This window comes from Dermacentor albipictus, chromosome 8 (assembly GCF_038994185.2).
Source record: "Dermacentor albipictus isolate Rhodes 1998 colony chromosome 8, USDA_Dalb.pri_finalv2, whole genome shotgun sequence".
NCBI classification, from domain to species: Eukaryota; Metazoa; Arthropoda; class Arachnida; order Ixodida; family Ixodidae; genus Dermacentor; species Dermacentor albipictus.
The window spans coordinates 56,319,043-56,343,628 of record NC_091828.1 but is presented as its reverse complement, the minus strand read 5'-3'; the positions used below and the strand labels follow the sequence as shown (position 1 = coordinate 56,343,628).

General features: G+C 47.8%; 1 protein-coding gene across 1 annotated transcript in view; it reads left to right on the top strand.

Annotated features, from left to right (window-relative positions):
- LOC139048792 (uncharacterized) overlaps nucleotides 1-24,586 on the top strand; it is a 119,547-nt gene that overhangs the window by 66,062 nt on the left and 28,899 nt on the right. The window contains exons 6-7 of the mRNA XM_070523446.1: nucleotides 2,029-2,142; nucleotides 2,226-2,534. Coding sequence (XP_070379547.1) covers nucleotides 2,086-2,142; nucleotides 2,226-2,534 — 366 coding nt within the window. The 5' untranslated portion in view covers nucleotides 2,029-2,085. The remainder of the gene's footprint in view (nucleotides 1-2,028; nucleotides 2,143-2,225; nucleotides 2,535-24,586) is intronic.

Below are 24,586 nucleotides of genomic sequence, written 5' to 3'. Positions count from 1 at the left end.
TCCCTTCCGCTAAACTCACCTGAACGTTAGTCTATGAGTGCATAGCACGTTCCATTTCTGCGATCGTTCGGCAGTTCCGACGTCCGTAAGCATAACGACAAAGCAATGATAGGATGGTTCCTAATGAATCGTGTTGGCTTGTGCTGCATGGCGTGCGTACTCGCCAGTCGTCGCAGGTAGTGAATAGAATCGAATTCTAAATAGTTGAGCGTGAGAACTAACCTAAGGAGCGATAAGTAAACTTCAGGAGCGTGCCCTTGGGGATTGATTGGGAGGGATCTAGAAACGGCTTCAATTCCTTCACTCATGGGAATGTTGGTGTAAATGGCAGAAACATCCAAAGTGACTAGAATAGCGCGGTCGGGAAGGATTTAGTTGGCGTTGATGCAGTGGATAATTCGAAGGAAGTGCGGCGTGTCTTGAACGAAAGACGGGAGAGTGGTGGGTATGTTTGACAGGTGGTGATTTAAGAATTTAGATAGTGACTCAGTAGGCGTGTTATTAGACACAATAGGCCGACCTGGGAGTTCTGCTGTAAATATTTCTTTCACCGGAACTTTATGTATTTTAGGAAGAAGATAAAAGCGGCCTGCTGTTTTGTTCTTGGGCATCATGAAGCGATATTCAGATTGCGTGATTAGTTCCCTGGACAGGAGCTCTGCTATTGTGTTTATCACAATATTGCTGTAATCTGAAGTTGGGTTAGAGTCGAGTTTTCTGTAATGGGTGTAGTTGCTCATAGAGGCCTCATTCTTGTACTCTTCTATAGGCCAGATTACGATACTGGCGCCTTTGTCTTCTGGTTTTATTACAATATCATTCCTTTTCGCAAGTTCTTTAAGGACTTGGTGTTGAGCGGGGGTCAAATTTTTGCGTTTCCGGCAATGCCGCGTTGACTCTAGAATTTCCTTTTATATCAGTTTTATGTATAAATCCAGGTCTTCCCCCTATTCGGTGTCCACGTGCTAGGTGGTCTAAGAGAGTCTCTATCTTCTTTTCCTACATCTGGTCTATCGAAAAAGAACTCCTCGATGCGCATGCGTCGTGAAAACACTGTTATATTTTTGTGGAGTTCGTATTCGTTTACTGCGTTGTTAGTCGCACAAAACGTTAGACCACGTCTCAGGAGATCAACTTCTTCGGGGCTGAGACTCTGGGATATGTCTACTACATTGCTGCGGTGCTCTGGATGCTCGCCTGTAGGACTGTCGGTAGAGCTACGTGCTGCAGAGCTTACATTAGTTTCTTTGGGTGGATCTGCAGCTCTAATATCTTTGCGTTGGTATTTATCTAGTAATTCTTCCTCCTTAGTTCGGATGAATTGTTGAAGCCTCTAAATATTGTTACGTGTGGAAAGACACAGACGAAAGATGCTATTTACACGGTATTTACGATGGAGCCAGGCAGCCGGGCTGACACTCGCTCGTTCCAAGGGCACCGACCAACTTCTTCGTTTTCGCGGCGGCTCGTCTCTTGAGCATCGCTCGATGATATCGTAATAATATAAAGCGTGAATATAAGAATATTCCTAATATGTAGAAAACAATAGGAAACTCTTTATATGAGTGCGGTCCTTTTCCAACGGGCATAGAGCTCGTATTGCTACGCTTCGAGGTTGCTACATTCTCCCCTAGAGCAGATTCACCTTTACGCTACATCTCTGAGGCTGCAGTGTCTTCCACTGTCCTCAGTGATGTAGGCTGGTAATGTCCGTAATTTAAAGATGTAGTAGCATTCGCGCTGTTCCTGCTCACGATTGTTGCGAAAACCGGACTGTAGTAGAGTTACTGAGATTTGGTCAAAATCATGTTTCGGCAAACGTAGGCGCCTTGATAAAGACAAGTTCGGTAGCGAAGGGGTGTGATAGTGTTTTTGGTTAGTAAAGCGCAAGCAAAATCACGTGTCAGTTTGTCAAATGTATTCTTGCCCATGGATGTTGCAGTGCAAGCTTAATACCGCATAATTTTGGGCACCCTTGCGATTGTTGTGATGATGGCTGCTTCTTTTTTTATGATTTTACCTGCGCAGAAGTGAAGGTCCCATATATGCCTTAGTGTGCTGCTGTCGATTTAAGAGCTGTCTCCAATGGAGTCAAGTGAAGTTCTTCGCGCAGGCACGTCTTCAACTCATCGTGTGTTTCCGGTGAGACAACCATTTGTTTTTAGAGAGGGCATATTAGTTTTATTCGGTTCAGTTTATCAGAACGCCTTATGCCTTCGTTGCAGGACTGTATGTGGCATGGCATATGCATGCCACATCCTGTTTATGGGATGCTACCTCAAGATGAGAAACCAAACTGTGAAGTAGCGTTGGTGGTCTGGAGACCTCAGCCTCAGCAGGGCCGGAAAGGCAGATCTTGGTTCTCGCGCGGCAAGACGGCCAGCTGCGATGAGTCATGGCGCTCGTTCCGGCACTGGGCGGTGCTCTGCAGCATCGAAGGGGACAGAAATTTTTTGCTCGACGCCGTAGAGAAAAACGGAGTACTTGTCGGACGCATGCAAAACCATGATTCCAACGTCGAACCACACGAAAAGGTAAACAATTTGGAGCTCGTTTTTGAAAGCACAATAGTTTTGTCGCACGCTTACGCCTAAATGGGTTATAATACAGTATATTTTTGCAACGCTGGAGAAAATATCATTTGAAAGCATTCAAGACAAGGCGTCGAAACGGAACGTCTTTTGTTCTGCTTTTACTTTCGTTCTGCTGAAAAGAGTTTCTGTTCTGGTTCTGCTCCGCAACGAAAGAAAAAGGTCCGTCACTGTTTATAACGGTTTCGGTTCACATGCAGAAATTTTTTGAAGTACCGGTGAAGAATCCAGTAGTAATAATAATAAAAATATTAAAATATTAGTAAAAATAGATCATGCTCAGTGCTTGGCACTGCCAGTGCACGAAGCGGCAGCCTTCTTCAGTGGAGTGCTCGGCTGGCTATCGCTCGCACTATCCCTGCCTGAGGTACGCGCTTATGCGGACCCCTGAAGCTGGCGCTAATTCTGACGTTGCCTGACATTGGTTGTTTCGGATTGCCGACTGTTCCCTTGAGCCTAAAAGCGATGAAAAATATTTCACTTTCACTCCGAAACAAAATAAAAAATAACGTTCCGGTTCTTTTCTTCTTTCCGGTCAAAAATGTCCTTTTGTTTCGTCTTTGTATTCGTTCCGTTCCGACACACTGATTGAAGATGGCATATAAAGTGACTTTAGGGGGTCAATAAATGCGAATCGCAGTGGCAGTGTAGTTTTTACGTCCCAATATTGTGCGTAGCCATAGCCATAAATCCTGCATTCGTCTTGATCTAACATCACTACTCACTCTTTGTGATATTGTGAAGCGCCCCTCACCAGGCCACATAGCAAATTTCGGTTATACGCTGGAAGTTGTTACGAGCCCTCTACAGGGCGTTCTGCCACATGATTTTTTGAAATTGGTTCGTTGATAGCCGAGATAGAAATATTTGGGTGCCGCGAACCCATGATTTCAGGAGGCGAGGGCCAAGAGAGACAGGCGCTCTCTCCACTTGCCCAGTCTAGCCTCAACGCCACCTGGAGGAGTTGCTGGCCTTCGCAAGCGACATTCTTTCCCTGCGTTCTCCTATATCGGAGCACGAGGATCGCGTGACGCATACGCCTTCATTGCTTTTTGTTGCGTTTGTCTCATTTCGTGCGGCACACAATCTTGCGCGCTGTGCACGAGAACACCTAACTAGCAGCATAAATTAGCGCTACGCGAATACTGACGCGCACACAGGCGGATAATAGAGCATGATCGCGCGCTGGAACACGCTAGAAAATGACATACTTGCGTTGTCTGCGCGCGCGGCTCCACGATGTGGAAACAAGCAGACAACACGGGAGTACATCTCTCTTGCTGCGGTGCGAAGTAAAACAAGAACACGCAGACATTCGGTTTTGTATTTTTTTTAATTTCTCTAAACTTTATTTCGTCTATTGAAGCAACCGATTACACAAATAACAGACGTTTCCTTGAAGTCCAGAAACTCCTACTTTAAAACCAGCCGCCAGCGACAACACCCGCACGTGACGTCACTGCACTAACCCTTTAAAACTAATACGCCGAGGATGACGAGGCCGCCTTTGACGAAGATAGGTCCTCCTATCGAAACGTTGGCTAGCCTTTCTGAGGCACCTTATCCCTGTTTACAAACTTTATACCACAAGATGTTTCCTTGAATAATTCTCGAAGTCATGGGTCACTACGAGCGACGTCACAGCAGTGCGATGTACGTAAGCGCACTTGTGTGGTATATGTCGACTCCGGTTGGCAGCACAATGCCCGCGAGGAGAAGGGCAAACGACGGCGTTTGGTTTGAAATTTCAGCTCTCTCCTCGACGCGTAGCAATGTAACACTTAGCAGGCACGATCGTTAGCGCGCATTGTATGGAATGCGCTCGCTCAAGATGGCCAGAGCTGGCGAGGCAATACAGACCTTTGGTCACCTCATTTCCAATGCCATGCACGTATTCGTCACTGGATACTCAGGACATGACTGCCGGTTTAATCAAAGGATACGAAAACCTCAGCTCACCCCCCTTGCAGCGAAATTGAAGACAAAGAGAACGTCCTTTTCCGTAGCAAAGCACGCTTGGCACAAAATACTGCATAGGTGTATTGTGAATACGGCAATGCCTCTTTGAAATTTCGTCATGACCATATATAGATTTTGTGGTTATGTTTAGAAAATTTTAGAAAAGCCTCACAGTTCAATACTGAAGTAACTCGAGAAGCAGTTGCCAAAGAACGGACGCTTTATTGAAGGTTAGTGTTGCTTTTATAGTCCTTATCTTATGACGTCAGCCGCAGCCACTGCCGATTCACAAGAGGCATGGCCGGTGAATCTAACAAACAAATACGTGTCAGCGGCGCATGCTGATTCACAACAATTCTCCCCCCTTAAGGAGTGAAGCGGTCCGGGGGCCGGGGCTTCCGCTTCGACCTACGCAGTGTCACTTCAGCCCGGTCAGTCACTTGCGGCTCGCTGGTAGCAACCTCGGCTTCGGCCCGCCCGTCTGACGGCGTTCGAATGTCGGTACCTACTTGAGCCTGACTGTGACTGCTGTCGTGTCCTTGAGACTGTGAGTCTGCCGCTGCGTTCTGGCTGCCTTTAGTCGTTGCTGCTTGCACGGGGGCCTCGGGTTCCATCTCTTCTCCTCCCACGCTGGTCCTCCTGGTTTTTAGCTGGTCGAGGTGGCGGCGATGTTGCTCCCCATCTGCTGTCTTTACCGTTGCCATTCGCGAGCCTTCGGTGGACTCTAACGAGCCTGGTTTCCATTTGTCACCCACTCCGTAGTTCTTGAACCAGACGTCTTTGCTCAGCGGTTGGCCACTGTTGCACGCACCTGCAGAAGGGAATGGTCGTGACACGACGTTGTGCAATAAAGAACGTGGCTGATATCCGAGAAGCATAGAAGCTGGGGTTTGCCTATTTGTCAAGGGAGTGCGCCGATAATGCGAAAGAATGTGGTCCAGCCGAGCTTGCAAACTGCCGCGTGTGTTTTTGTTTAACCCCTGTTTGACAGTCCGTACTGCTCTTTCCGCCAGGCCATTAGACTGCGGTTTGTAGGGAGCTGTCCGCAAATGAGCGATGCCATTGCGCTTCATAACTGTCCTGAACTCTTCACTAGTAAACTGCGGCCCGTTGTCCGTTACCAGGGTCCTCGGCAAACCGAACCGGCTGAACATAGTCTGCAGTGCTTCAATTGTCTTTGCCGAACTGGCGGTCTTCATGGCGGTAACCTCGATCCATTTCGTATGGGAATCAACCACGATCAACAACATGTTACCTTCCACAGGACCCGCAAAATCGACATGGACCCTAGACCATGGCTCCTCTGTGTCCGGCCAAGGCACGGGTTGTCGGGCAGGAGGCATGCTGCCCCATTCTATGCATGTTGGACACGCGTTCACCAGCTTCTCAATGTCCCGATCGAGCCCTGGGTACCAGAAAACAGAACGTGCCAATTTTTTCATAGCCGTTATCCCTTGATGTGCATCATGCAGCATACGCAGCATTGACTGCCGCGCACTTGTTGGAATAACCGCTCGATGGCCCCAGTACACAATTCCATGGCTGTACGTCAGTTCGTCTTTCCTGTGCATGTACACGCGCAACGGCTCCTGAGCCGGTTGCAAGTACCATGGCCAGCCATTCTGAATGTAATTGCGGACTTGCGCGAGGTCGCTGTCGTCAACAGTCATTTTAGCCAAGTCACTCGCCGACAGAGGACAGGTATTGAGGTGATCGGTCAGAAGAACGTACTCACGAGCGTCATCTTCTGCCGCCTTAGTGTTGTTATGCTCCTGCCGCACCGGTAAACGGCTGAGGGTGTCTGCAGGAATCAACGTCTTTCCTGGCTTGAACTGGATTTTGTAGTTGTAGGCGCTCAGCAAGAGGGACCAACGCTGAATCCGGGCAGCGGCCATGGCGGGAACGGGCTTGTCGGGGCTGAAAAGGCTCAGAAGAGGTTTGTGATCTGTCACAAGCGTGAAATGATTCCCGAGCAGATATTCCCGGAACTTTGTAACCCCGAAGACAACTGCCAATGCCTCTCTTTCAATTCGCGCGTAATTACGCTCAGCAGCTGAAAGCGTTCGCGACCGGAACCCAATTGGTCGATCTTGCCCATTTACTCTGTGATATAGCACTGCGCCGACGCCACACGACGACGCATCGGTTTCCAAGATAAGCGGCTTACTTGGATCGTAGTGCGCCAAGAACTTAGCTTCCTCTAGCAGCCGCTTTGTTGCTCGGAACGCGTTATCTTGTCTCGCTCCCCACTGCCAGCGTGTGTTCTTTCTTAGCAGTTCATGCAGTGGCTCTAGAACAGTAGCCAAGTTTCCCAGAAATGAGTGGTAGTAGGTCACGAAGCCCAAAAACGCCCGCAGTTCCGCAACACCGGTTGGCTTCGGCATTTCCATTATTGCAGCAATGTTGTCCATCTTAGGTAACAATCCGTTCGTATTTATACGATGTCCCAGAAATTCAACTTCTGCTTGTCGGAACTTGCATTTCTGCGGATTCAGCTTCACACCGTGTTGCCGGAAACGTCTGAAAACTTCACGCAGCGTCTCACAGTTGCCGCGTTTCTCCGCGGCTACCACATCGTCCAAATATACTTGAATGCCCGGAATGCCTTGCAGGATGCCATCCATACGTCTCTGAAAAATCGCAGGGGCAGAGGCTACACCAAAAGGAAGCCTATTAAAGCAAAACAGGCCTTTCGGAGTGTTTACAACCAATATCTTCTTCGTTTCCTCGTCAAGCGGCAGCTGACTGTAAGCATCCTTCAAGTCGATGGTGCTGAATACTTCACCACCGTTTAGGTTTGCAAAGATATCCCTTATTTTTGGCAATGGGTACTGCTCCGTGACACATGCAGCATTTGCGGTCACTTTAAAATCACCACACAACCGAATGGAACCATTCTTTTTGATAACGGGAACCAAAGGTGTGGCCCACTCCGCACTGTCGACAGGCGAGAGAATGCCATGCTTAACAAGCCTGTCTATTTCATTTGACACTTGCTCCCGCATTGCATACGGCACAGAACGTGCTTTGCAGAACCGCGGCAACGCATTTTCCCGCAACCGCAAATGGACTGCGGGGCCATCAATTAGCCCTAGACCTGGCGTAAACAAATCGCCGAACTCCTCTAAGAGTGCGCTAACCAAAGTACTGTCAAGAACATTTTGCTCACCGGAGGTTTCCTCGCCGAGAATGCTTAAGACGGGCCTTCCGCTACGCTCAAATGCGCTGATGACATCTCGCCCGCACAAGTTCGGGCCATCGCATTGCAGTACGGTTAGAGTGGCATCTAGGGTCTTTCCCGCGTACGAGACCGGAAGTTTCAGCTGACCCCTCACGGGCACCTTGCCAAGAAAGCAGGACAACTTCAAGGACGTCTCGCGGATTGCAGGCCAGGCATTCCGATGCTTGCAGTATGTTTTCCACGTAATGATGGAGACAGGCGATCCGGTGTCCACTTGCATTGTCAGCGGAATTCCGCTCCAGCAGAGGGTGCGAACCACAGGCTTGACCAAGTTTACCGACGTAGTGTACAAACTCATTAGACAAAGTTCGTTGCCGTCGCTCTCTGAAGAATGCTTCTCACAAAGGGCCACCCTTTGTTTCCATACACACATCTTAGCTAGGTGCCCTTTACGTCGGCAGCGAAAACACTCCGCCCGGCGAAACTTGCACTTTGCTGCCTTGTGCTTAGTGCTACCACAGCACGGGCAAACGACGTCTTCGCTTGGTCGAGAAGTGCTCGGATGAGTCTTGTGGTAATACGGTTGACCTTGCACCTTGCTCCTCACGGCATGGACGTCGCCATAATCCTGTGTGCTCTCCATGTGATCAACGTTGAGAGCTGCCATCTCTGCTGCTAACGCTATATCTTCGGCTTCTTTCAGCGTCAGCGAAGGTCTGGCCAAAAGCTTCCGACGAACGCCGGCATCACGTAGACCACAAACAAGTCTGTCTCGTAGCATCCTGTCCCGCGCTTCGCCAAAGTTGCAACTGCAGGCCTTCTTCCGAATTTCCACAATGAAGTCCTTCGTTGACTCGTCGGGACGCTGGCATCTGGTGAAGAACTTGTAAGACTCCGCTATTTCGTTGCCCTGTGGCGCAAAGTGTTCTGCCAGCAGTTCAAGCAGCTTCTCATAGGTAAGGTCCTGAATCTTCGCCGGCGCGCACCGTACCGTTATTATGCCGACTGTTGCCGTGCTTAAGGCTACCGTTAGCAGGGCTCGTCGTTTCTTCGAGTCGACGATATCATAGGCTTCAAAGTAAGACTGCAGACGCACCTGGTAGGCATCCCAACTGTCTTCCGTTTCGTCGAAACCCGGTGGTCCGGCGTGAGCCGCCATGGAGCAGGCACGGCCCGGTGGTGGGCAGCCTCGTCGCCACTGAAGTAACTCGAGAAGCAGTTGCCAAAGAACGGACGCTTTATTGAAGGTTAGTGTTGCTTTTATAGTCCTTATCTTATGACGTCAGCCGCAGCCACTGCCGATTCACAAGAGGCATGGCCGGTGAATCTAACAAACAAATACGTGTCAGCGGCGCATGCTGATTCACAACAAATACCACCCTCTTTTTTCGGACCAAGAAGCCTGATATACTTTCTTACATAAGACGGCACATTGCGTAAACAGAACGGGAAGCACTTCTTGTGCTTGGTTATAGTTAATGCGGTGCGCATAAAGTCCACCATAAAGCGTATACGTATAAGTGTAAACCGATGAGTTAAATCCTCCAGTTATACCCAGCGCGTGTGCCTGATCATGAGAACCCGAAAAAAACCTCCCCTGCGGCCCATTCTTGAAGAGAGGACTAGCTCTCGCTACTTTCTGAACAGCGGGCTGACGCACGGTCATTCATCAGCTGGTCGTTGACGTGACCGATTTGGCGATCGCAGTTTACCACATGCCGAAGTGCGTGCACCCATGCACACACATTCAAAGCTTCTAAAAAGCGTGGAATTCGTTGTTTCTCATACGACCTGCCCTTCGAAACACTACACGTTTGTGTTGTTCTTCTATCAGCTGTGTCACGGTACTCTCACTATACAAATTCGTCGACTTCAGTATTACCAAAACTTCGACCAGCTGGTGCAGGTTAATTCCGATAAAAGCGTTAAAAAACTAGCGTGAAGAACAGTAAGGCATGAGTGTGCCATCAAAAAACGTTTTCTGGAATTGAGAAAACTACACATAATTGATTGTAAAGAACTTCACATTGGAAGAACATCGTCAAAACCCATCACTGCGACCGTAATGCGTTCGCATTGAATCAATATAGCGACTCAACGCATTGCCGTCATCGACACGAGTTATTATGAGGTGCGTACTCCAGGGGGGGTTGCTCTTTCGCGCTTTGCTAAGAACACTCGGCGCCATCTAACGCCGCCGCCGCAAAGCCTGCGCCTGGCCTCCCAAGTGCATGGCGCGCCGGTGCGTGCGAACGCTGAGGAACAGGTCAAGGTGCCGCCGGGTTAATCTCTCGCCTTTCTTTTTGGACACGCTGCGCCATCTAGCGACACTTCATAGAAGTCCAAGCTTGGCCTCCGAGATAAAAAGCGTGGCGCGGGGCTGCCTACAAATGCCGAGAATTGTTCCCTCGCTTGCCACAAACTCAGTGGCACATAATCGCAGGCACATACTGAGAGACTGAAGTTGGCGAGAAGTTCATGAAGAGTGACACGTGCCCAGTGTATTCACGGCACAGCTCGCTAAAGCGCCGGTGTCAAAGGCTTTCATTGAAAGGGGCAAAAACCCAGTGCATTTGTGGCGCTGCCTGGTAATGCTCCTGGTCTCTGTCCTTGAGGAAACCTTGTGTCCTGCATTCCGTTACACTCAGCATCGGAGAAATTTAAAGCGTCTTTTTCGCCATTGCAGAGCGGCACATCGCCAGTGGCACATATGTGTTACCCAAGTCGGCGTCAAAGATGTTGACTGAAGAGAGAGAGAGAGAGAATCAACTTTTGTGCTGAGCCCTTAGTGATGGTTGGTGCGCGCTGGCACCAGATGGGATGGAACCTTCTTCTCAGGTCCCATGTGTGTCCAGCAGTTCCTGGCCCCTAGCCGCCAGCGCGAGCTGGGTCGGTAGGTCGGGGCTGGACAACAAGGTCTCCCATCGCTCGGGGGGGTTGGGGCTGGGGAGGGTGGGGGGTAGGGATGGTGGGGGTTCTTGAGCTTAGTGCACTCTGCAAGGATGTGTGCTAGAGTGCATTTTGACCGTCTGAAAAAAGGGCATGAAGTGTCATGCTCTGTTGGGAACATCTTATGCAAGAGCACGGGATGCGCTAGCGACCCCGCTTGCGTGCGTCGCACGATCGTTTGCTGAATTCGGTTGAGTTGCGGATGCGGACGGGGAAGCCTACATCTGCCGCTTCTGTACATTTGCGTGATATCTTTGTAGCTTGTCACGGGGTGCGGTAGCCCTGGCTCGTCCTCGGCCCGGATCGACAGTTCTCGAGCATAGTGGTCGGCGATTGCGTTGCCTTCCACTTGCGAGTGAGCCGGGACCCACACGAGCTCAACGGCCCGCCCCGGTGATTTGCATTTGTTAAGGAGCGCTAGTACCACGGAAGAGATGTTCCCCTTGCGGCAGCTTGTGTAGGCGGTCTGGGAGTCTGTGACAACGGTCCTCACTCCTGGTTGTGCGAGTGCGAGGGCCACGGCCACTTCTGCTTCGGCTGTATTCGTCGTCCGTATCGACGCGCCTGTGACCAGTTTATCGATGGTGGTGACGACCGCCGTTGCTCTGGTTCCGTGCTTGGGAAGTGAGGCGTCCGCGTAGAGGACCTCGGGGTCCTCTTCCAGCTGTCGAGCCAGTGCCTTGGCCCGCGCAGAGCGTCTCTCATTGTTCCTCCCCAGCTGCATGTTCCGGGGGAGGGGCTTGGTCTTAATAATGTCTCTCCACGTTGTGGGGAGCGGCTCCATTGTTGGTAGCTGTTCAATTTTCCATCCTATCTTGCTTAGGACGGCCCGACCGTGCTCTGTCCGGCTCAGCCTTACCCTCTGGTGGGATAGGTGTGCTTCCACCAGCTCTTGCACCGTGTTGTGGGCACCCATTTCCAGCAGCTTCTGCGTTGACGAGTAGACTGGGATGCCCATGGCGAGTTTTACTACTTTCCTTATCGTCGTTTTCAGCGTTTCGCGGTTCACCTTCGCAAGCTGGAGGTACGGGGCGGAGTACGTTACGCGTGACACGACGAATGCCTGCACCAGGCGCAGTGCGTGTTCTTCTTTGATTCCTCTGTTCCGGTTGGTGACTCTCCGGATCATGCTCAGGACTTGCTCGGATGTGGTCTTGATTTTGTTGACGGCTGCGTGCGCCTTGCCGTCACTGCGCAACAGCAGGCCCAGTATCCGGATCTGCTGCGTTGGTTTGATCTCTGTCCCGTCGATGGTGATGATTATGTTCGGCGGCGGCTCTTTCTTTGGTTTTCCGGGCTGTACCATGAGCAGCTCCGATTTCTGTGGAGCGCAGCTCAGGCCACAGGTCCTGGAATACTCGTGGACGGTCGTTGCCGCTCTCTGCAAGGCTTCCTCCGCCCAGGCATCGGAACCCGCGCGGTTCGTCCACACCGTTATATCGTCGGCATAGAACGCGTGGTCCACGCCCTCGATCTGATTGAGTAGTTCGCGCAGGGGCAGGGGCAGGGGCAATCATGTATGGATTCAGCCAGCACCTGAGCACCCAAGACGTCTTGATCCAATTACACGAACTGGTGATTAAAAGAGCAACGAGGCACGCGCCCCGGGGTATACTGGCTTTGGACCTCAAAGGGGCCTTCGACAACGTGTCCCACGCCAGCGTGCTCGAGAACCTGCGCAAGACGGGGTGTGGCCGCAAGACCTACGGCTATATCAAAGATTTCCTAACCAATAGAACAGCAACTATCCGGATAGGAAATGAGCGGTCAGAGCCTGTGGAGCTCGGAGACAGGGGTACCCCACAGGGGTGTGTCCTGTTGACTGAAGAGGGGCACGCAACTGCTGGCACGTAGCCAATGATCCAAGTTAGCATCAAAGAGGTTCATTTGCATGGTAGATATCACGTGTGTTCATGGCACATATATTCATTTGGTTCACTTGAGTGGCACATATCGAGTGCACCACCACTGAGAAACTAGTTTCCAAAGAAAAAGGATATTGTTGATCCCTCTTTCATACGAATCGGTAGAGCACGAAAGTGAAACGTGTCTTCACAGAAGGTGTTGCATGTTTTCTTCGTGAACTCACGGTCCACTGCAGCCAAAGGTGCACGATTTGTAGATCGGCGGCCATGTTGCAGGTTCGCTTGCCATGAAGCGCCCTGTTGGCAAGCGGCGACCAGCTGCCGAGTAATTTCGGCCGTGGTACGACAATTTGGTGAGATACTGTAGTGTCTTGGGCAGCCGCTTGAGTTGCGACGGGCTCACCTTCAGGAATGCGATTGGCAGTATTCGCAGCGTGCTCTGCGAACAAGCAAAATCGTTCTGCTTCACGCTGGCGTGTCTCTCGCTTCTCCAAAGCGAGATTCGCCCGTCGACGTCGTTGCCTTTCTGTGCCGTTTAGCGTAGTGGTTTTCATAGTTGGTGGTATCGCAAGCGATACAGTAGACGGCATGTAAACACTGCTGATGCATGGTGAAGCTGCACTTCGCAAGCGTCGAGGCGTACCAGGCTAAATCGAATGCGAAAGACAAATGTGCCCAAACATGTGCCTGTGTACCTAAACAGCGTCGTCACCTGAGCAGAAGGCCTACACCGTCTACACCAGGCTACACTGCGTTGGAACCTCCGCTGCCCTGAGGCTACCGAAGCGCTCACTGTCGGCGCTCCTTACTCTCACGGCTACTAGATGGCGGCACCACCCCTGTCTTTTCCGGCCCGGCCGAAGTTCACCGACCCATCACGCTTCCCGGAGGCCGAATTGTTCAACGGGCGACCGAGTATAGGTATCTGGGCGTCAACCTCTGCACAGAGCCTTACTACACTGCTACCCACGAAGATCACCTGCGTACAGCGTCAAAGCGGGCCAGCAGTGTCGGTGGAGTATGTGGGGCTCCAACCGCTACATCACGGTTCGCGAGCTCTGGAAGGCGGTACACGTAACGCCATCGTTTGCATGTTGTCGTCGACTCGGGAGTGGTTGGAGTGAGGCCAGCGGGCCGTCGGGCGCCTGGGAACGTAGCCAGCAGCATCTGTAGGGCATGCGGCGAGGAGGACAAGAGCATTGAACACGTAGTGCTGCGATGCAAGATCTTCTTCCAGATGACGCCACCTTACCTCACGCACTGGGATTTCAATCCGCCGATGATGCCACGTCAGGCTACGGGGGGGGGGGGGGGGGGGGGAGTGCTGCTGGCTGCAGCGAGCGTGACGAAAAGACGGCTGAACCGAATGAACCAACTCTCTCTCTCTCTCTCTTACAACGTTATCGTTTTTCTTCTTTCCTTTCTCTTTTATCTATTATTTTTTCCTTCTTGTTTTCCTTTGGCCTGAGCAGTTTGGAATACTCACCCGTTACAAAGGGTACGTCCACAAGTTCAGTTCAGTTAGAGTTACCACAGTTCACGCGTTCGCACCAACGCTATATCCGTTACAGGAAGTTCGTGGTATACTCCACTATAAAACACTTTAGTGTTAAATCTCGTAAAGGGGAATAAGAGATGCACTGTACCACACAGAGATAACGAAAGAAATTGTGAACACAAATTGCTTGGTACAACTGTTCCCTTTGGCAAAGCAGCATCGTAGGGCGCATGCTAACACACAAGTAAACGCATTATCACGAATGTTAATTACGCACACGCCGGAGATATGCCCGTAGCGCACTACAAGTTTTCGAGGCGCACGCTTTTCCGAATCCATAATATCCTAGGGATGTACAAAAATACGGCTGCAGAGAATTACTCCCAAACAGCGCAACTGGTTGAAAGCTGTACTGTTTTCTAAGCCCTAATATGTCCTTGTAGTGTACAGAATAAAGAAGAAAGACCACTGCACCCACACAGGAAATCATACGCCTAGTTCAGCCGTAGCGTACAGCAGCCGTATTACATTTTCGAGCATTTGTTTAAGAAAATTTTTTGCAATGGCTTTATCTACTCCACATGCGCGTAGTCTCGCACACAGATTTTTCACACCCGCCGTGGTTGCTCAGTGGCTATGGTGTTGGGCTGCTGAGCACGAGGTCGCGGGATCGAATCCCGGCCACGGCGGCCGCATTTCGATGGGGGCGAAATGCGAAAACACCCGTGTGCTTAGATTTAGGTGCACGTTAAAGAACCCCAGGTGGTCAAAATTTCCGGAGTCCTCCACTACGGCGTGCCTCATAATCAGAAACTGGTTTTGGCATGTAAAAACCCCAAATATTAATTAATACAGATTTTTCATAGGACTCCCCTAATTTTGCAAAAATTTAATTTTGGTGGCATTTATAGTTGTACCTGCGCAACACGCAAAATTGGTCATCACACCTAAAACAGATCATAGCGCTCTGCAGCGTATATTAAATTATGGGGGCTTTAGGTGCCCAAACCACTTCCTGATTATGAGGCACGCCGTAGTGGAAGACTACGGAAATTTCGACCACTTGGGGTTCTTTATTTTGCACCTAACTCTAATAATACGGGTGTTTTCGCATTTCGCCCCCATCAAAACGCGGCCGCCGTGGCCAGAATTTGATCCCGTGACCTCGTGCTCAGCAGCCCAGCACCATAGTCACTGAGCAACCACGGCGGGTTATGAAGCGTATGTACACGTAATTTATTGAAAAGGCCGCAATCGCCCACTAATTTCCTACTTTGTCTGAACATCATCTGTAACCCGGACCTTACATTCAGCGAACATAAACAATTAATTATTTATCTTGGGTCACCTGGAAATATATTACGAACCTCGTGAAAAGAATTAAAATAAGAAAAATGAGACTTTAGCTGTTAATTGCAACGCTATTTCTTGATACACAAACGCTGAAATGTCACTGGCCATTACAATTAGGATATTTTTGACACAGCATAAACTTGGTCTTGCGTAGAGCTTGCTTGGTAAATAAAGAAACATAGCCTATACCTCAGAGTTACAGATGCAAACACTTGTTTAAGATTTTTTTTTTGCGAAAGCTTCATTTGATCCAGAAGCAATTGACTTCGCATACTGATTTTTAGTATTGGTCCTCTACTTTCGCTAAGTGGGGTGTTGGTGGCATTTGTAGTTATGCCAGGGCTACGGGCTAAATACTGCTGAATACGGGCTAAATCATGGGAATTGGTATTCTACGTTTTTAATGCTTCTAGTCGCTTTAACAGATTATCAGTAAAAACAGACAAACAATGGTAGATTCAAGGCTATATCATACACTCTTTGCATGTTAACGCTTATGTTTACCTTTAGTTGCAAGTAACCTATAACATAAAGCTTACTAGGTTATGGAACCAACTTCATATCTGTGTTTTTGTTGATTTCCATCGCGGCTAGAGGTTACACGCGTCGAAGCGGCTAAATTGAAGGTTACTGCAACGCCAAATTACTTGTAACCCCTTGATTATAACTTAACACAAAACGTGTAATTCGTGGCTCAGGGGACCTATTGCATAGATTGAAAGTTTGCTGGTTATTCTGTCGTACTGCGATCCTGATATGACAATTTCGGCCAGGGCTAACGTGTGAAATATGGTGTGCAGCCGCGCGACGGAGGCAGGTTGGACTAAATTAAGATGTTATTGGTGCCAGTCGTACTGTTTGTTTTTGCAATATATATAAAAAAAGTTGAAATCTTGCACGAGCGCATGCTCAAGTTACCCAGCAGCAACTCAGTGGTCAATAATATGTATACATACGTGCCATTATAATGTAAAAGCAGGCCACAGAATCCCTGAACATACATCGGAGAATATTCTGGCAAACGATGCTGGGGCATAAATTATAGCTACTCTTCAGTGTGGTGGAAAAGCCCCCACTACCATTGCTGGCTTCGAGGCTGTGGTATGAAACCTACCAGCACAAAAGCTAAACGCGGATGCATTATGGTGGTTGAATATACATTTGTGCCCAATATTTTTTTTTCCATTTCCTTGCGTATCAATGCTTCCTGTAGTCGGGTTTGTTATATCTTCTCCTGGAACACGACACCCTTTAACAGCAGGACGCGGACTGAAGGGCCCACGCAGGCGCGCGCTGGAATACTGTAGAAGCTCTACGACCGACACAACAGAAGTGCCGAGCAGGCCCAATAACTATTCTGTAGGGGAGAAAAATGATTTCTACACTGCAACAGAATGTATATGCCACTGTGTTTTTTTCTTTTTTTTTCTTTCGAAAGCATCAGATAGGGTGGTTCCTAAACTGCAGCAAATTCCGGGTTCCTGAGAGAACGCCCGACACGCACCACTTTTGCCCGCTCACTAAGACGCGAGGAAGCCACTGCTACTTTCACATGACAACGCGCAACAGCCGCTCCAGGAAGGTCTCGTGGAGAGATAAACGGGCGCTCACGGTATAAAGCAACAATGGCGGCCGGCCAAATGAGCAGAGATTACATTTACGAATACAAAAGAATAGCAACATATTTCAACTATAGAATATTAGAATCTTGATATGCGGTTAAGTGACAAAATCCTCCAAATGACCCACTCAATAACCCAGTGGCCCTCAGTCGCCAGCAACTGCGGAGCAGCTGACCAAGGTGGCGATCAGACTTGTAACGCAATAGAGGGTGCTAAGAATCTCTGCGTCCGGACAGGCCGCCAATGGAAACTGACCCTTGCAACGTTTAACACTCGAACCCTCTCGAGTGAGGCTAGCTTAGCAGGACTCTTTGATGAACTCTCAGACATTGTTTGGGATATCATCGGGATATCATTAGAAGAACTGGTGATGCTTATACATTGCTTAAGAACGGACATGTCCTCCGCTACAGATGTCTGCTAGATAAGAAGCAATATGCGGTACGATTCTTAACACATAAGGACATAGCGGGCAACATTGACGAATTCGACAGCATTAATTAGAGGGCAGCTGTAATCGTAATCAAACTTAATAAGATGTATGTATTAAAGGTAGTACAAGCCTACGCTCCAATATCCAGTCACGATGATGAGGAAGTAGATCAGTTTTATGAAGATGTTGAATTAACGATGAAAAAAGTGCAAACCCAGTACGCTGTAGTAATTGACGAGTTGAATGCAAAAGTGTCGAAAAAGCAGGCCGGTGAACAAGCAATTGGCAACCTCGGCGTCGATTGTAGGAGCGCTAGAGGCGAGATGCTGGCAGAATGCGCAGAAAGGAATAAGGTTCGAATAATGAACATCTTCAGGATGCGTAGCAACAGAAAGTAGACCTGGAAAAGCCCTAATTGTGAAACAACAAATACATTTGACTTCATGCTTTCTGCTGATCCCAGCATAGTGCAGGATGTGGAAGTGATAGGTAGCCTAAAGTGCAGTTATCACAGGTTAGTGAGAGCCAGGACTCACCTTAATTTGAACAGAGAAAGAGCTAAGTTCGTCAAGAAGTAACAGATCAACCTAGAGGCAATAAGGGTTAAAGCAGACAAATTGAGGCTCGTACTTGCAAACAAATATGCAGCCTTAGAACAGAGAGATGACGATGACATAGAGCTAATGAATGAAACAGTAATTAGGCTGGCTTCAGAGGCATCAATTGTAGTGAACGGCAAGGCACCAAGGCAACCAGTAGGCAAGCTCTCCCAAGTAACAAAGGACTTAATAAAGACACGACAAAGAATGAAAGTATCCAACTCAAGAGATAAGATAGAATTTGTGGAAATGTCAAAACTGATCAACAAGGCGAAAGTAAGTGATATTCGAAACCGTAACGTGAGAAAGGCTGAAGAGGCCGTAAAAAATTCACGCAGCCTGAAATCAGTGAGAAGGAAATTAGCATAGGAGAAACCAAGATGTATGCACTGAAAGATAAGCAGGGTAATATCATAAGCAATCTCGAAGATATAGTAAAAGAAGCGGAATAATTCTATAGTGGCCTGTACAACCCTGTATACTCCGATGAGTCAGGATACCACTATTAGAAACAGTAATGACCAGGATACAGAAACTCATCCTATAACTAGCGATGACGTCAGAAGGGCCTTGCAAAATTTGAGACGAGGAAAAGCGGCTAGAGACGATGGACTAACAGTCGATTTAATCACAGATGGAGGAGACATAACGCTTGGAAAACTGGCGGCTCTTTATACGAAGTGTCTATCGACTGCAAGGGTCCCTGAAAAGTGGAAGAATGCAAACATTATACAAATCCATAAAAAAGGTGATGTTAAAGGAGTGAAAATTTATAGGCCCACTAGCTTACTCCCAGTATTATATAAAAGATTTACCAAAATACTCTCCAATAGAATAAGGGCAACACTGGAGTTTAGTCAACCAAGGGAACATGTTGTCTTCAGGAAGGGATACTCGAAATGGATCACATCCATGTCATTAATCAGGTTATCGAGAAATCCGCAGACTACAATGAGCCTCTCTTATGGCTTTCATAGATTACGAAAATACATTTGATTCAGTAGAGATACTATCAGTCATAGAGACACTAGGTAATCAAGGAGTACAGAACGCTTACATAAATGCCTTGGAAAATATCTACAGAGGTTCTACAGCTACCTTAATTCTACAGAAAAGCAGGAAGATACCTATAAAGAAAGGGGTCAGACAGGGAGACACAATTTCTGCAATGCTATTCACTGCGTGTTTGGAAGAAGAATTCAAGCTATTAAACTGTGAAGGCTTAGGAGTAAGGATCAACGGCGAATATCACAGCAACCTTCGTTTTGCCGATAACATTGCTCTATTTAGCAACAATGCAGACTAGTTACAACACATAATTGAGCATTTTAACAGAGTGAGTGTAAATGTTAGATTGAAGCTTAATATGCAGAAGACAAGACAGGCAAAGCAACAAGAGTTCAGGATCGCCAGTCAGCCTCTAGAGTCTGTGAAGGAGTAGGTTTACCTAGGTCAATTAATCACAGAGAACCCTGACCATGAGAAGGAAATTCATAGAAGAATAAGTATGGATTTGATGGCGTACGGCACACATTATCAGCTCCTTACTGGAAGCTTACCTTTATAATTGAAAAAGAAGGTGTACAATCAGTGCATTTCGCCAGTGCTGACATTTGGGGCACAGACTTGGAGACTGACAAAGAAGCTTGAGAACAAGTTAAGGAGCGCGAATTGAGCGATGGAACGAGGGTTGCTAGGTATAACGTTAGGAGAAAGAAAGAGAGCGGTTTAGACCAGACAGCATACGGGTGTAGACGATATTATAATTGACATCAAGGAAAAAAATGGAGCTGGGCAGGTCAGGTAATGCGTCGGTTAGATAACCGTTGGACCGTTAAGGTTACAGAATGTGTACCAAACAAAGGGAAACGCAGTCGAGGATGGCAGAAGACTAGGTGGAGCGATGAAATTGGGAAATTCGGGGACGCTACTTCGAATCGGTTGGCGCAGGACAGGGTTAATTGGAGATCGCATAGAGAGGCCTTCGTCCTGTAGTGGATATAAAACAGGCTGATGACGACGATGATGATGACACTTTCACGGCACTGCAGCGTGATTGTTATATTTAGTTGCGCTCTATAGATAGATACTATAATCAAACGCGCTTCAGCTTCAGCCAAACGTGAGCGCAGTCATACCTCCTCTGCGTTGTGTAGCTCTCAAGAAGCATGCCGGGAAGAGTATCGCCCGCGCAGTCTTTTGTAACGGTCGTGTCGCGCTTTGTTTCGCCGCTCTAATTACGCTTTAACGCTCTCCTATTTGGTGGCGTAGGCTTATCAATCGTGTTATGTGCCTCAGCCGCTTGTGACGCGTGGTACAGTTACCAAGAAGACTCCTAAAGGTGCGCGAGCCGCTGAAAAGAAGCCATGTGGCCATAGACGCGGCAACCTAAAGTTTGCCCGCGCGGCACCAGCGCCGAATGCTCCCCTAGCGGACCGATGGAAGTTTCGAGGGTCGTCGCTGCGCTGGCGCGCGCCCGTATTCTGTACGGCGGGAGCGCTCGTGCGCGTGGTTTTTGCGATTCCGAATGCGACCTCATCAGCCAGTAAAGGTGGCACGCAATACTGATGTGTTGCCGATTGCCACAGTAGCCTCGAAAACACGAAAGGTCCTACGCCGCCCGTGAAGTTCTACAGATTTCCTGGGAAGTGGTACGAGAAGGACAGACGACAAGCATGGATAACTGCAGTGCGCGGCCGAGTCAAGTAAGGCTCATACTTTCGCATTCGCGTGTAATACCTTGAAAGCGGAATAGTCATATGCCTGTTTTTAGTGCACGGCCGTTTGTTTAGTAGTGTCGCGTTGATGAATTGTGGTGGCATCCGCCGTTTGTTAGCGGTAAATGCATGCGTGTTGCGCCGCTAAGCTCTACGACGCGTGCTCGATTCCCAGCCACGGCGGCCGCATTTCAAAAGGGGCAAAATGCATGAACACCCTTGTTACCGTGTGCTTTGATTTTTGTGCACGTTAAAGAACCCCCAGGAGTTAAAATTATTGCTGAGACTCCCCATTACAGCGGGCCTCATAATGATATCGTGGTTGTGGCATGGTTTTGGCACTTAGAACCCCCGAATTTATTTGATTGCACTGTGCCTTCCCTCGCGATCGGCATGGATGAGCTCAAGAGAATTATTTCCCTTTTCCAAACGCGGCAACTTAAATTACTAGTTGTGCAGGTAACGAAAGGGGCCACGCGCTACTTTTGTGTGGTAGCAGACCGTATTTAATGCAAGCCGCGGTCGTCGCGTGCGTCGGGAAGCGGCAGATCGGAAAGCAGCCGCTCGAGACGTGCGCGTTATGTTTGTTGTTTGCCCATGCTTTCTAAGTATCTTAGTGTGCAAGTATGATAACTTGTAGTGGTACCACTCTTGTAGAATAATATATGCACACAATCACAGAAACGTTACCTTTGCAAACATATTATTGGGAGTAATTTAATCCCCACAACAAATAGGCACACACACTGTTTCATTTATACGCGATGCAGATGGAAGCGGCGCCAAACAGACCAATGGCAATCACAACAGTCTTCTCAGCAGTCAGTACCACCGGGACATCTGCTTTCGTACTGCAGCGACGCAGCTCTTGAGCAGCAGCAAGACACGTGTGAAACAGACTCCAGAATATGCCTTTGTGAAGTGACGGAACCGTCAAGAAGCAGCCCAATGGATCTGCAGTGATCGAGTAGTATGACAACAGAAGTTTCTGCTGCCAGTGTGACTTATGTTGTAATTGAAATAAAAGTGGCTAAATTTCTGAACATGGTGCGTACCTCTAACTCGACGTCGTCTACGATCTTGTCGGATACCTGTGACATGCACTTGGCTTTCACTCTCACATCACCGTCCACAATTTGTTCAACGCCGTACACGTTCGGAAGCAGACGCTCCCCTATCGTGAGGTTGCCGCCACGAAAAAAAAGCTGTCGGCGTCGGCAACCTTCTTGAAACCGCACGGCAATCTTTGCATCGCTGTTGCGCAAGCAGGCGATCTGCCGCCGTCGAAAACGGAGCGCCGTGAGAACGAGCAGCGAAGAAAAGCGCGGACGGCACAACGTAAACGAAGCGGAGACTACGCCACGACGCGACCGCGCTGCTTGACGTTTCCACATTGGGGCGCTGTCAGGAGAGGCGCAGTAGCGCCGCCTGGCCATGGTTTTCTCGTCTATGGAGCAGCAAAATGTTTGGCGCGCTGCATGGCCGCTGCTAGGAGACGCATGGCCGATGGACAGTGGTAAAAGTTCTTCGCGTACTTAAAGGTGGTGAGCGTCGCTTTTGTTGTGCCGGGTTAACAAATGCCGAAGACAGCAATAAATGTGATGTAGAAGAGCAATGCTACCTTTAATTATTTATTTGCTAGTTTGTGCGTGTCGTACCTTTTACCGTGAATTCATGCTCGTGCTTACGCTACTGAAATTTATTCAAGCAAACTATCTGCTCGGTTCATAAGCACAGTTATTTTTTTTGTATCTGTATCAGTGGTTATTCCTAAAGCTCGAGTATATGTTCCACTTTTCTGCGCAAGCACAGCATTAGACCTCATGCACGGGACTGGTGTTTTGTGCTGATATCGTCATATGTTTACAAATGAATTGTAACCTATCCTTAACTAAAGAACATTGATTGGAGTAATTCAATTTGCAATCACCTGATATCGCGTTTTTACTGTTAAACTGTCCCATTCTTGCGGTGTTGTTCTTTGTACGGGAGCGGAGTACGAACTGACGTTAGAATTTCTTGGCATTAATTAGTTTGAATTATTAATAATTTTAAAATAATTATTCTTGAATTTTTATTGCTACCAAAATTTTCTTGATAGAGCATGTTCAAATTTTGGGGTTGTATTTTATATATTCTGTGGTAATGTTTTATCTATTTGTGGTTTATTTATGCCTGTTTCATTAGATGTTAATAGTTGTTTACAGTGCGACTTGAACAAGCAACTATGAGATTGTTAGATTAGTACTCTGTCCTTGTAGGCCCAGCAAGGAGATCGGAGAATTAGCAACTCACATACTGGCCACAGGCGGACATGATTGTGCTCTCTACAAAGCTGAGATTGTCTTCCTTATGATAGTATTTAGACATATTATACCCAAACCTACAACATTTATTTCTATTTGCATCATTGCTGGTGCTGCTGCAGAAATAAACGTGTGCTGCCACGCAGAGCTGTGTTCGAAGGCTTCTTCATTATTGCTTCATGGCCATGAAGAAAAAACAAGAGAGCAAGAAACGGTGCATTTTGGTTGTGAAGGGTAAATGTTGAATTACCTTGCTTTGTACTTGCAAATAAAGTAACCATTACATTTTGAATAAATATTTTGTGTCAGCTTCTCTTTTCAAGCTGCTACACAGATCATTTCCATAATGTGGGTTCTGCTGCCTTATACCTCCAAAAATTCGTTTTGATACAGGCACTTTTGCCAGCAGAAATGTGCAGTAATTTTAACGTGTGCCACCCTCGCATACGTGCTTTCCACTTTTTAAGATGTGATTATTAGAAATCTCACTATAATATCTCGACGGCATCATACTGCTTGCAGAAAGCTTTCTTTCAACGTGGACCACAGAAAAGAAATGTGTTGCGGTTCGAACCTTTGTACTGCGTATTCACCTCTACAAAAGCAGCACACGTATTTCACCAATTATTCTGTCTTTTGCACATTTAATCCTGAAATTACCAAGTATATGTGACAGCTCATTTAAAAAGATGAACTTTTATAATGCGTCGTGCCTTCTTTACTAATTGTAGCAAGCTGCGCTGTGTAAATGAGCTGCGCTGAAGGAATAGCAAGGTGGCAAAGGTGATTTATAGACTGATCCGGACTGTCTCTGAATATCAAAAATATAAAATTTGAGTTGAAATGTTGATTTCTGCAGAACAAGCTTATAGAAATCGCAACAGCATTTCAAAATTAATCGTTAGTAGGAACATGCCAATACCTGACTGATTATCGTGTAAATAACCAATTGTGGTTAACGGCAGAGCAGTTAAGTCAACATTCCATTTCCGGTTGCGGGAAGCATTCTGCCGCAGATACTCTCGAGAACACATACTGGAAACATGCTATAATATGTATTGCTGTTCCAGTTGAGATGTTCATGCACCGAATGTTGCTGCAGAGCGTGCACAAATAATAACTAAATCAGCAACGCACTTCGTTGCAGATACTGACTTCCAATTTCTGGAAAGTCGTGCCATGCACAACTTATGGTAAATTGGTATGCTTTCAGTACTTGCTGGTTTCAACATACTATGACATCTCCCCTAAAGAAATGAAAAAAAAACATTTAGTAAAACATTGTCTCTAAACAATTTTATTGCCTATCGCGCAAATTCTGATTTCTGTCGCCGCTTTCAGTACTTGCTGGTTTTAATATAAGAGTGCATCTCGAAACAATATTTCTTTCATGGACAAGCTGATACTCATCTTTCCTCTACAAGATTCCGCTTCATTGTTATGACAGCTCTTAATGTTAAGAATCTTCATAGATCTCCCAGATTTATAATACTGTCTCATTGTGCAGGCATCT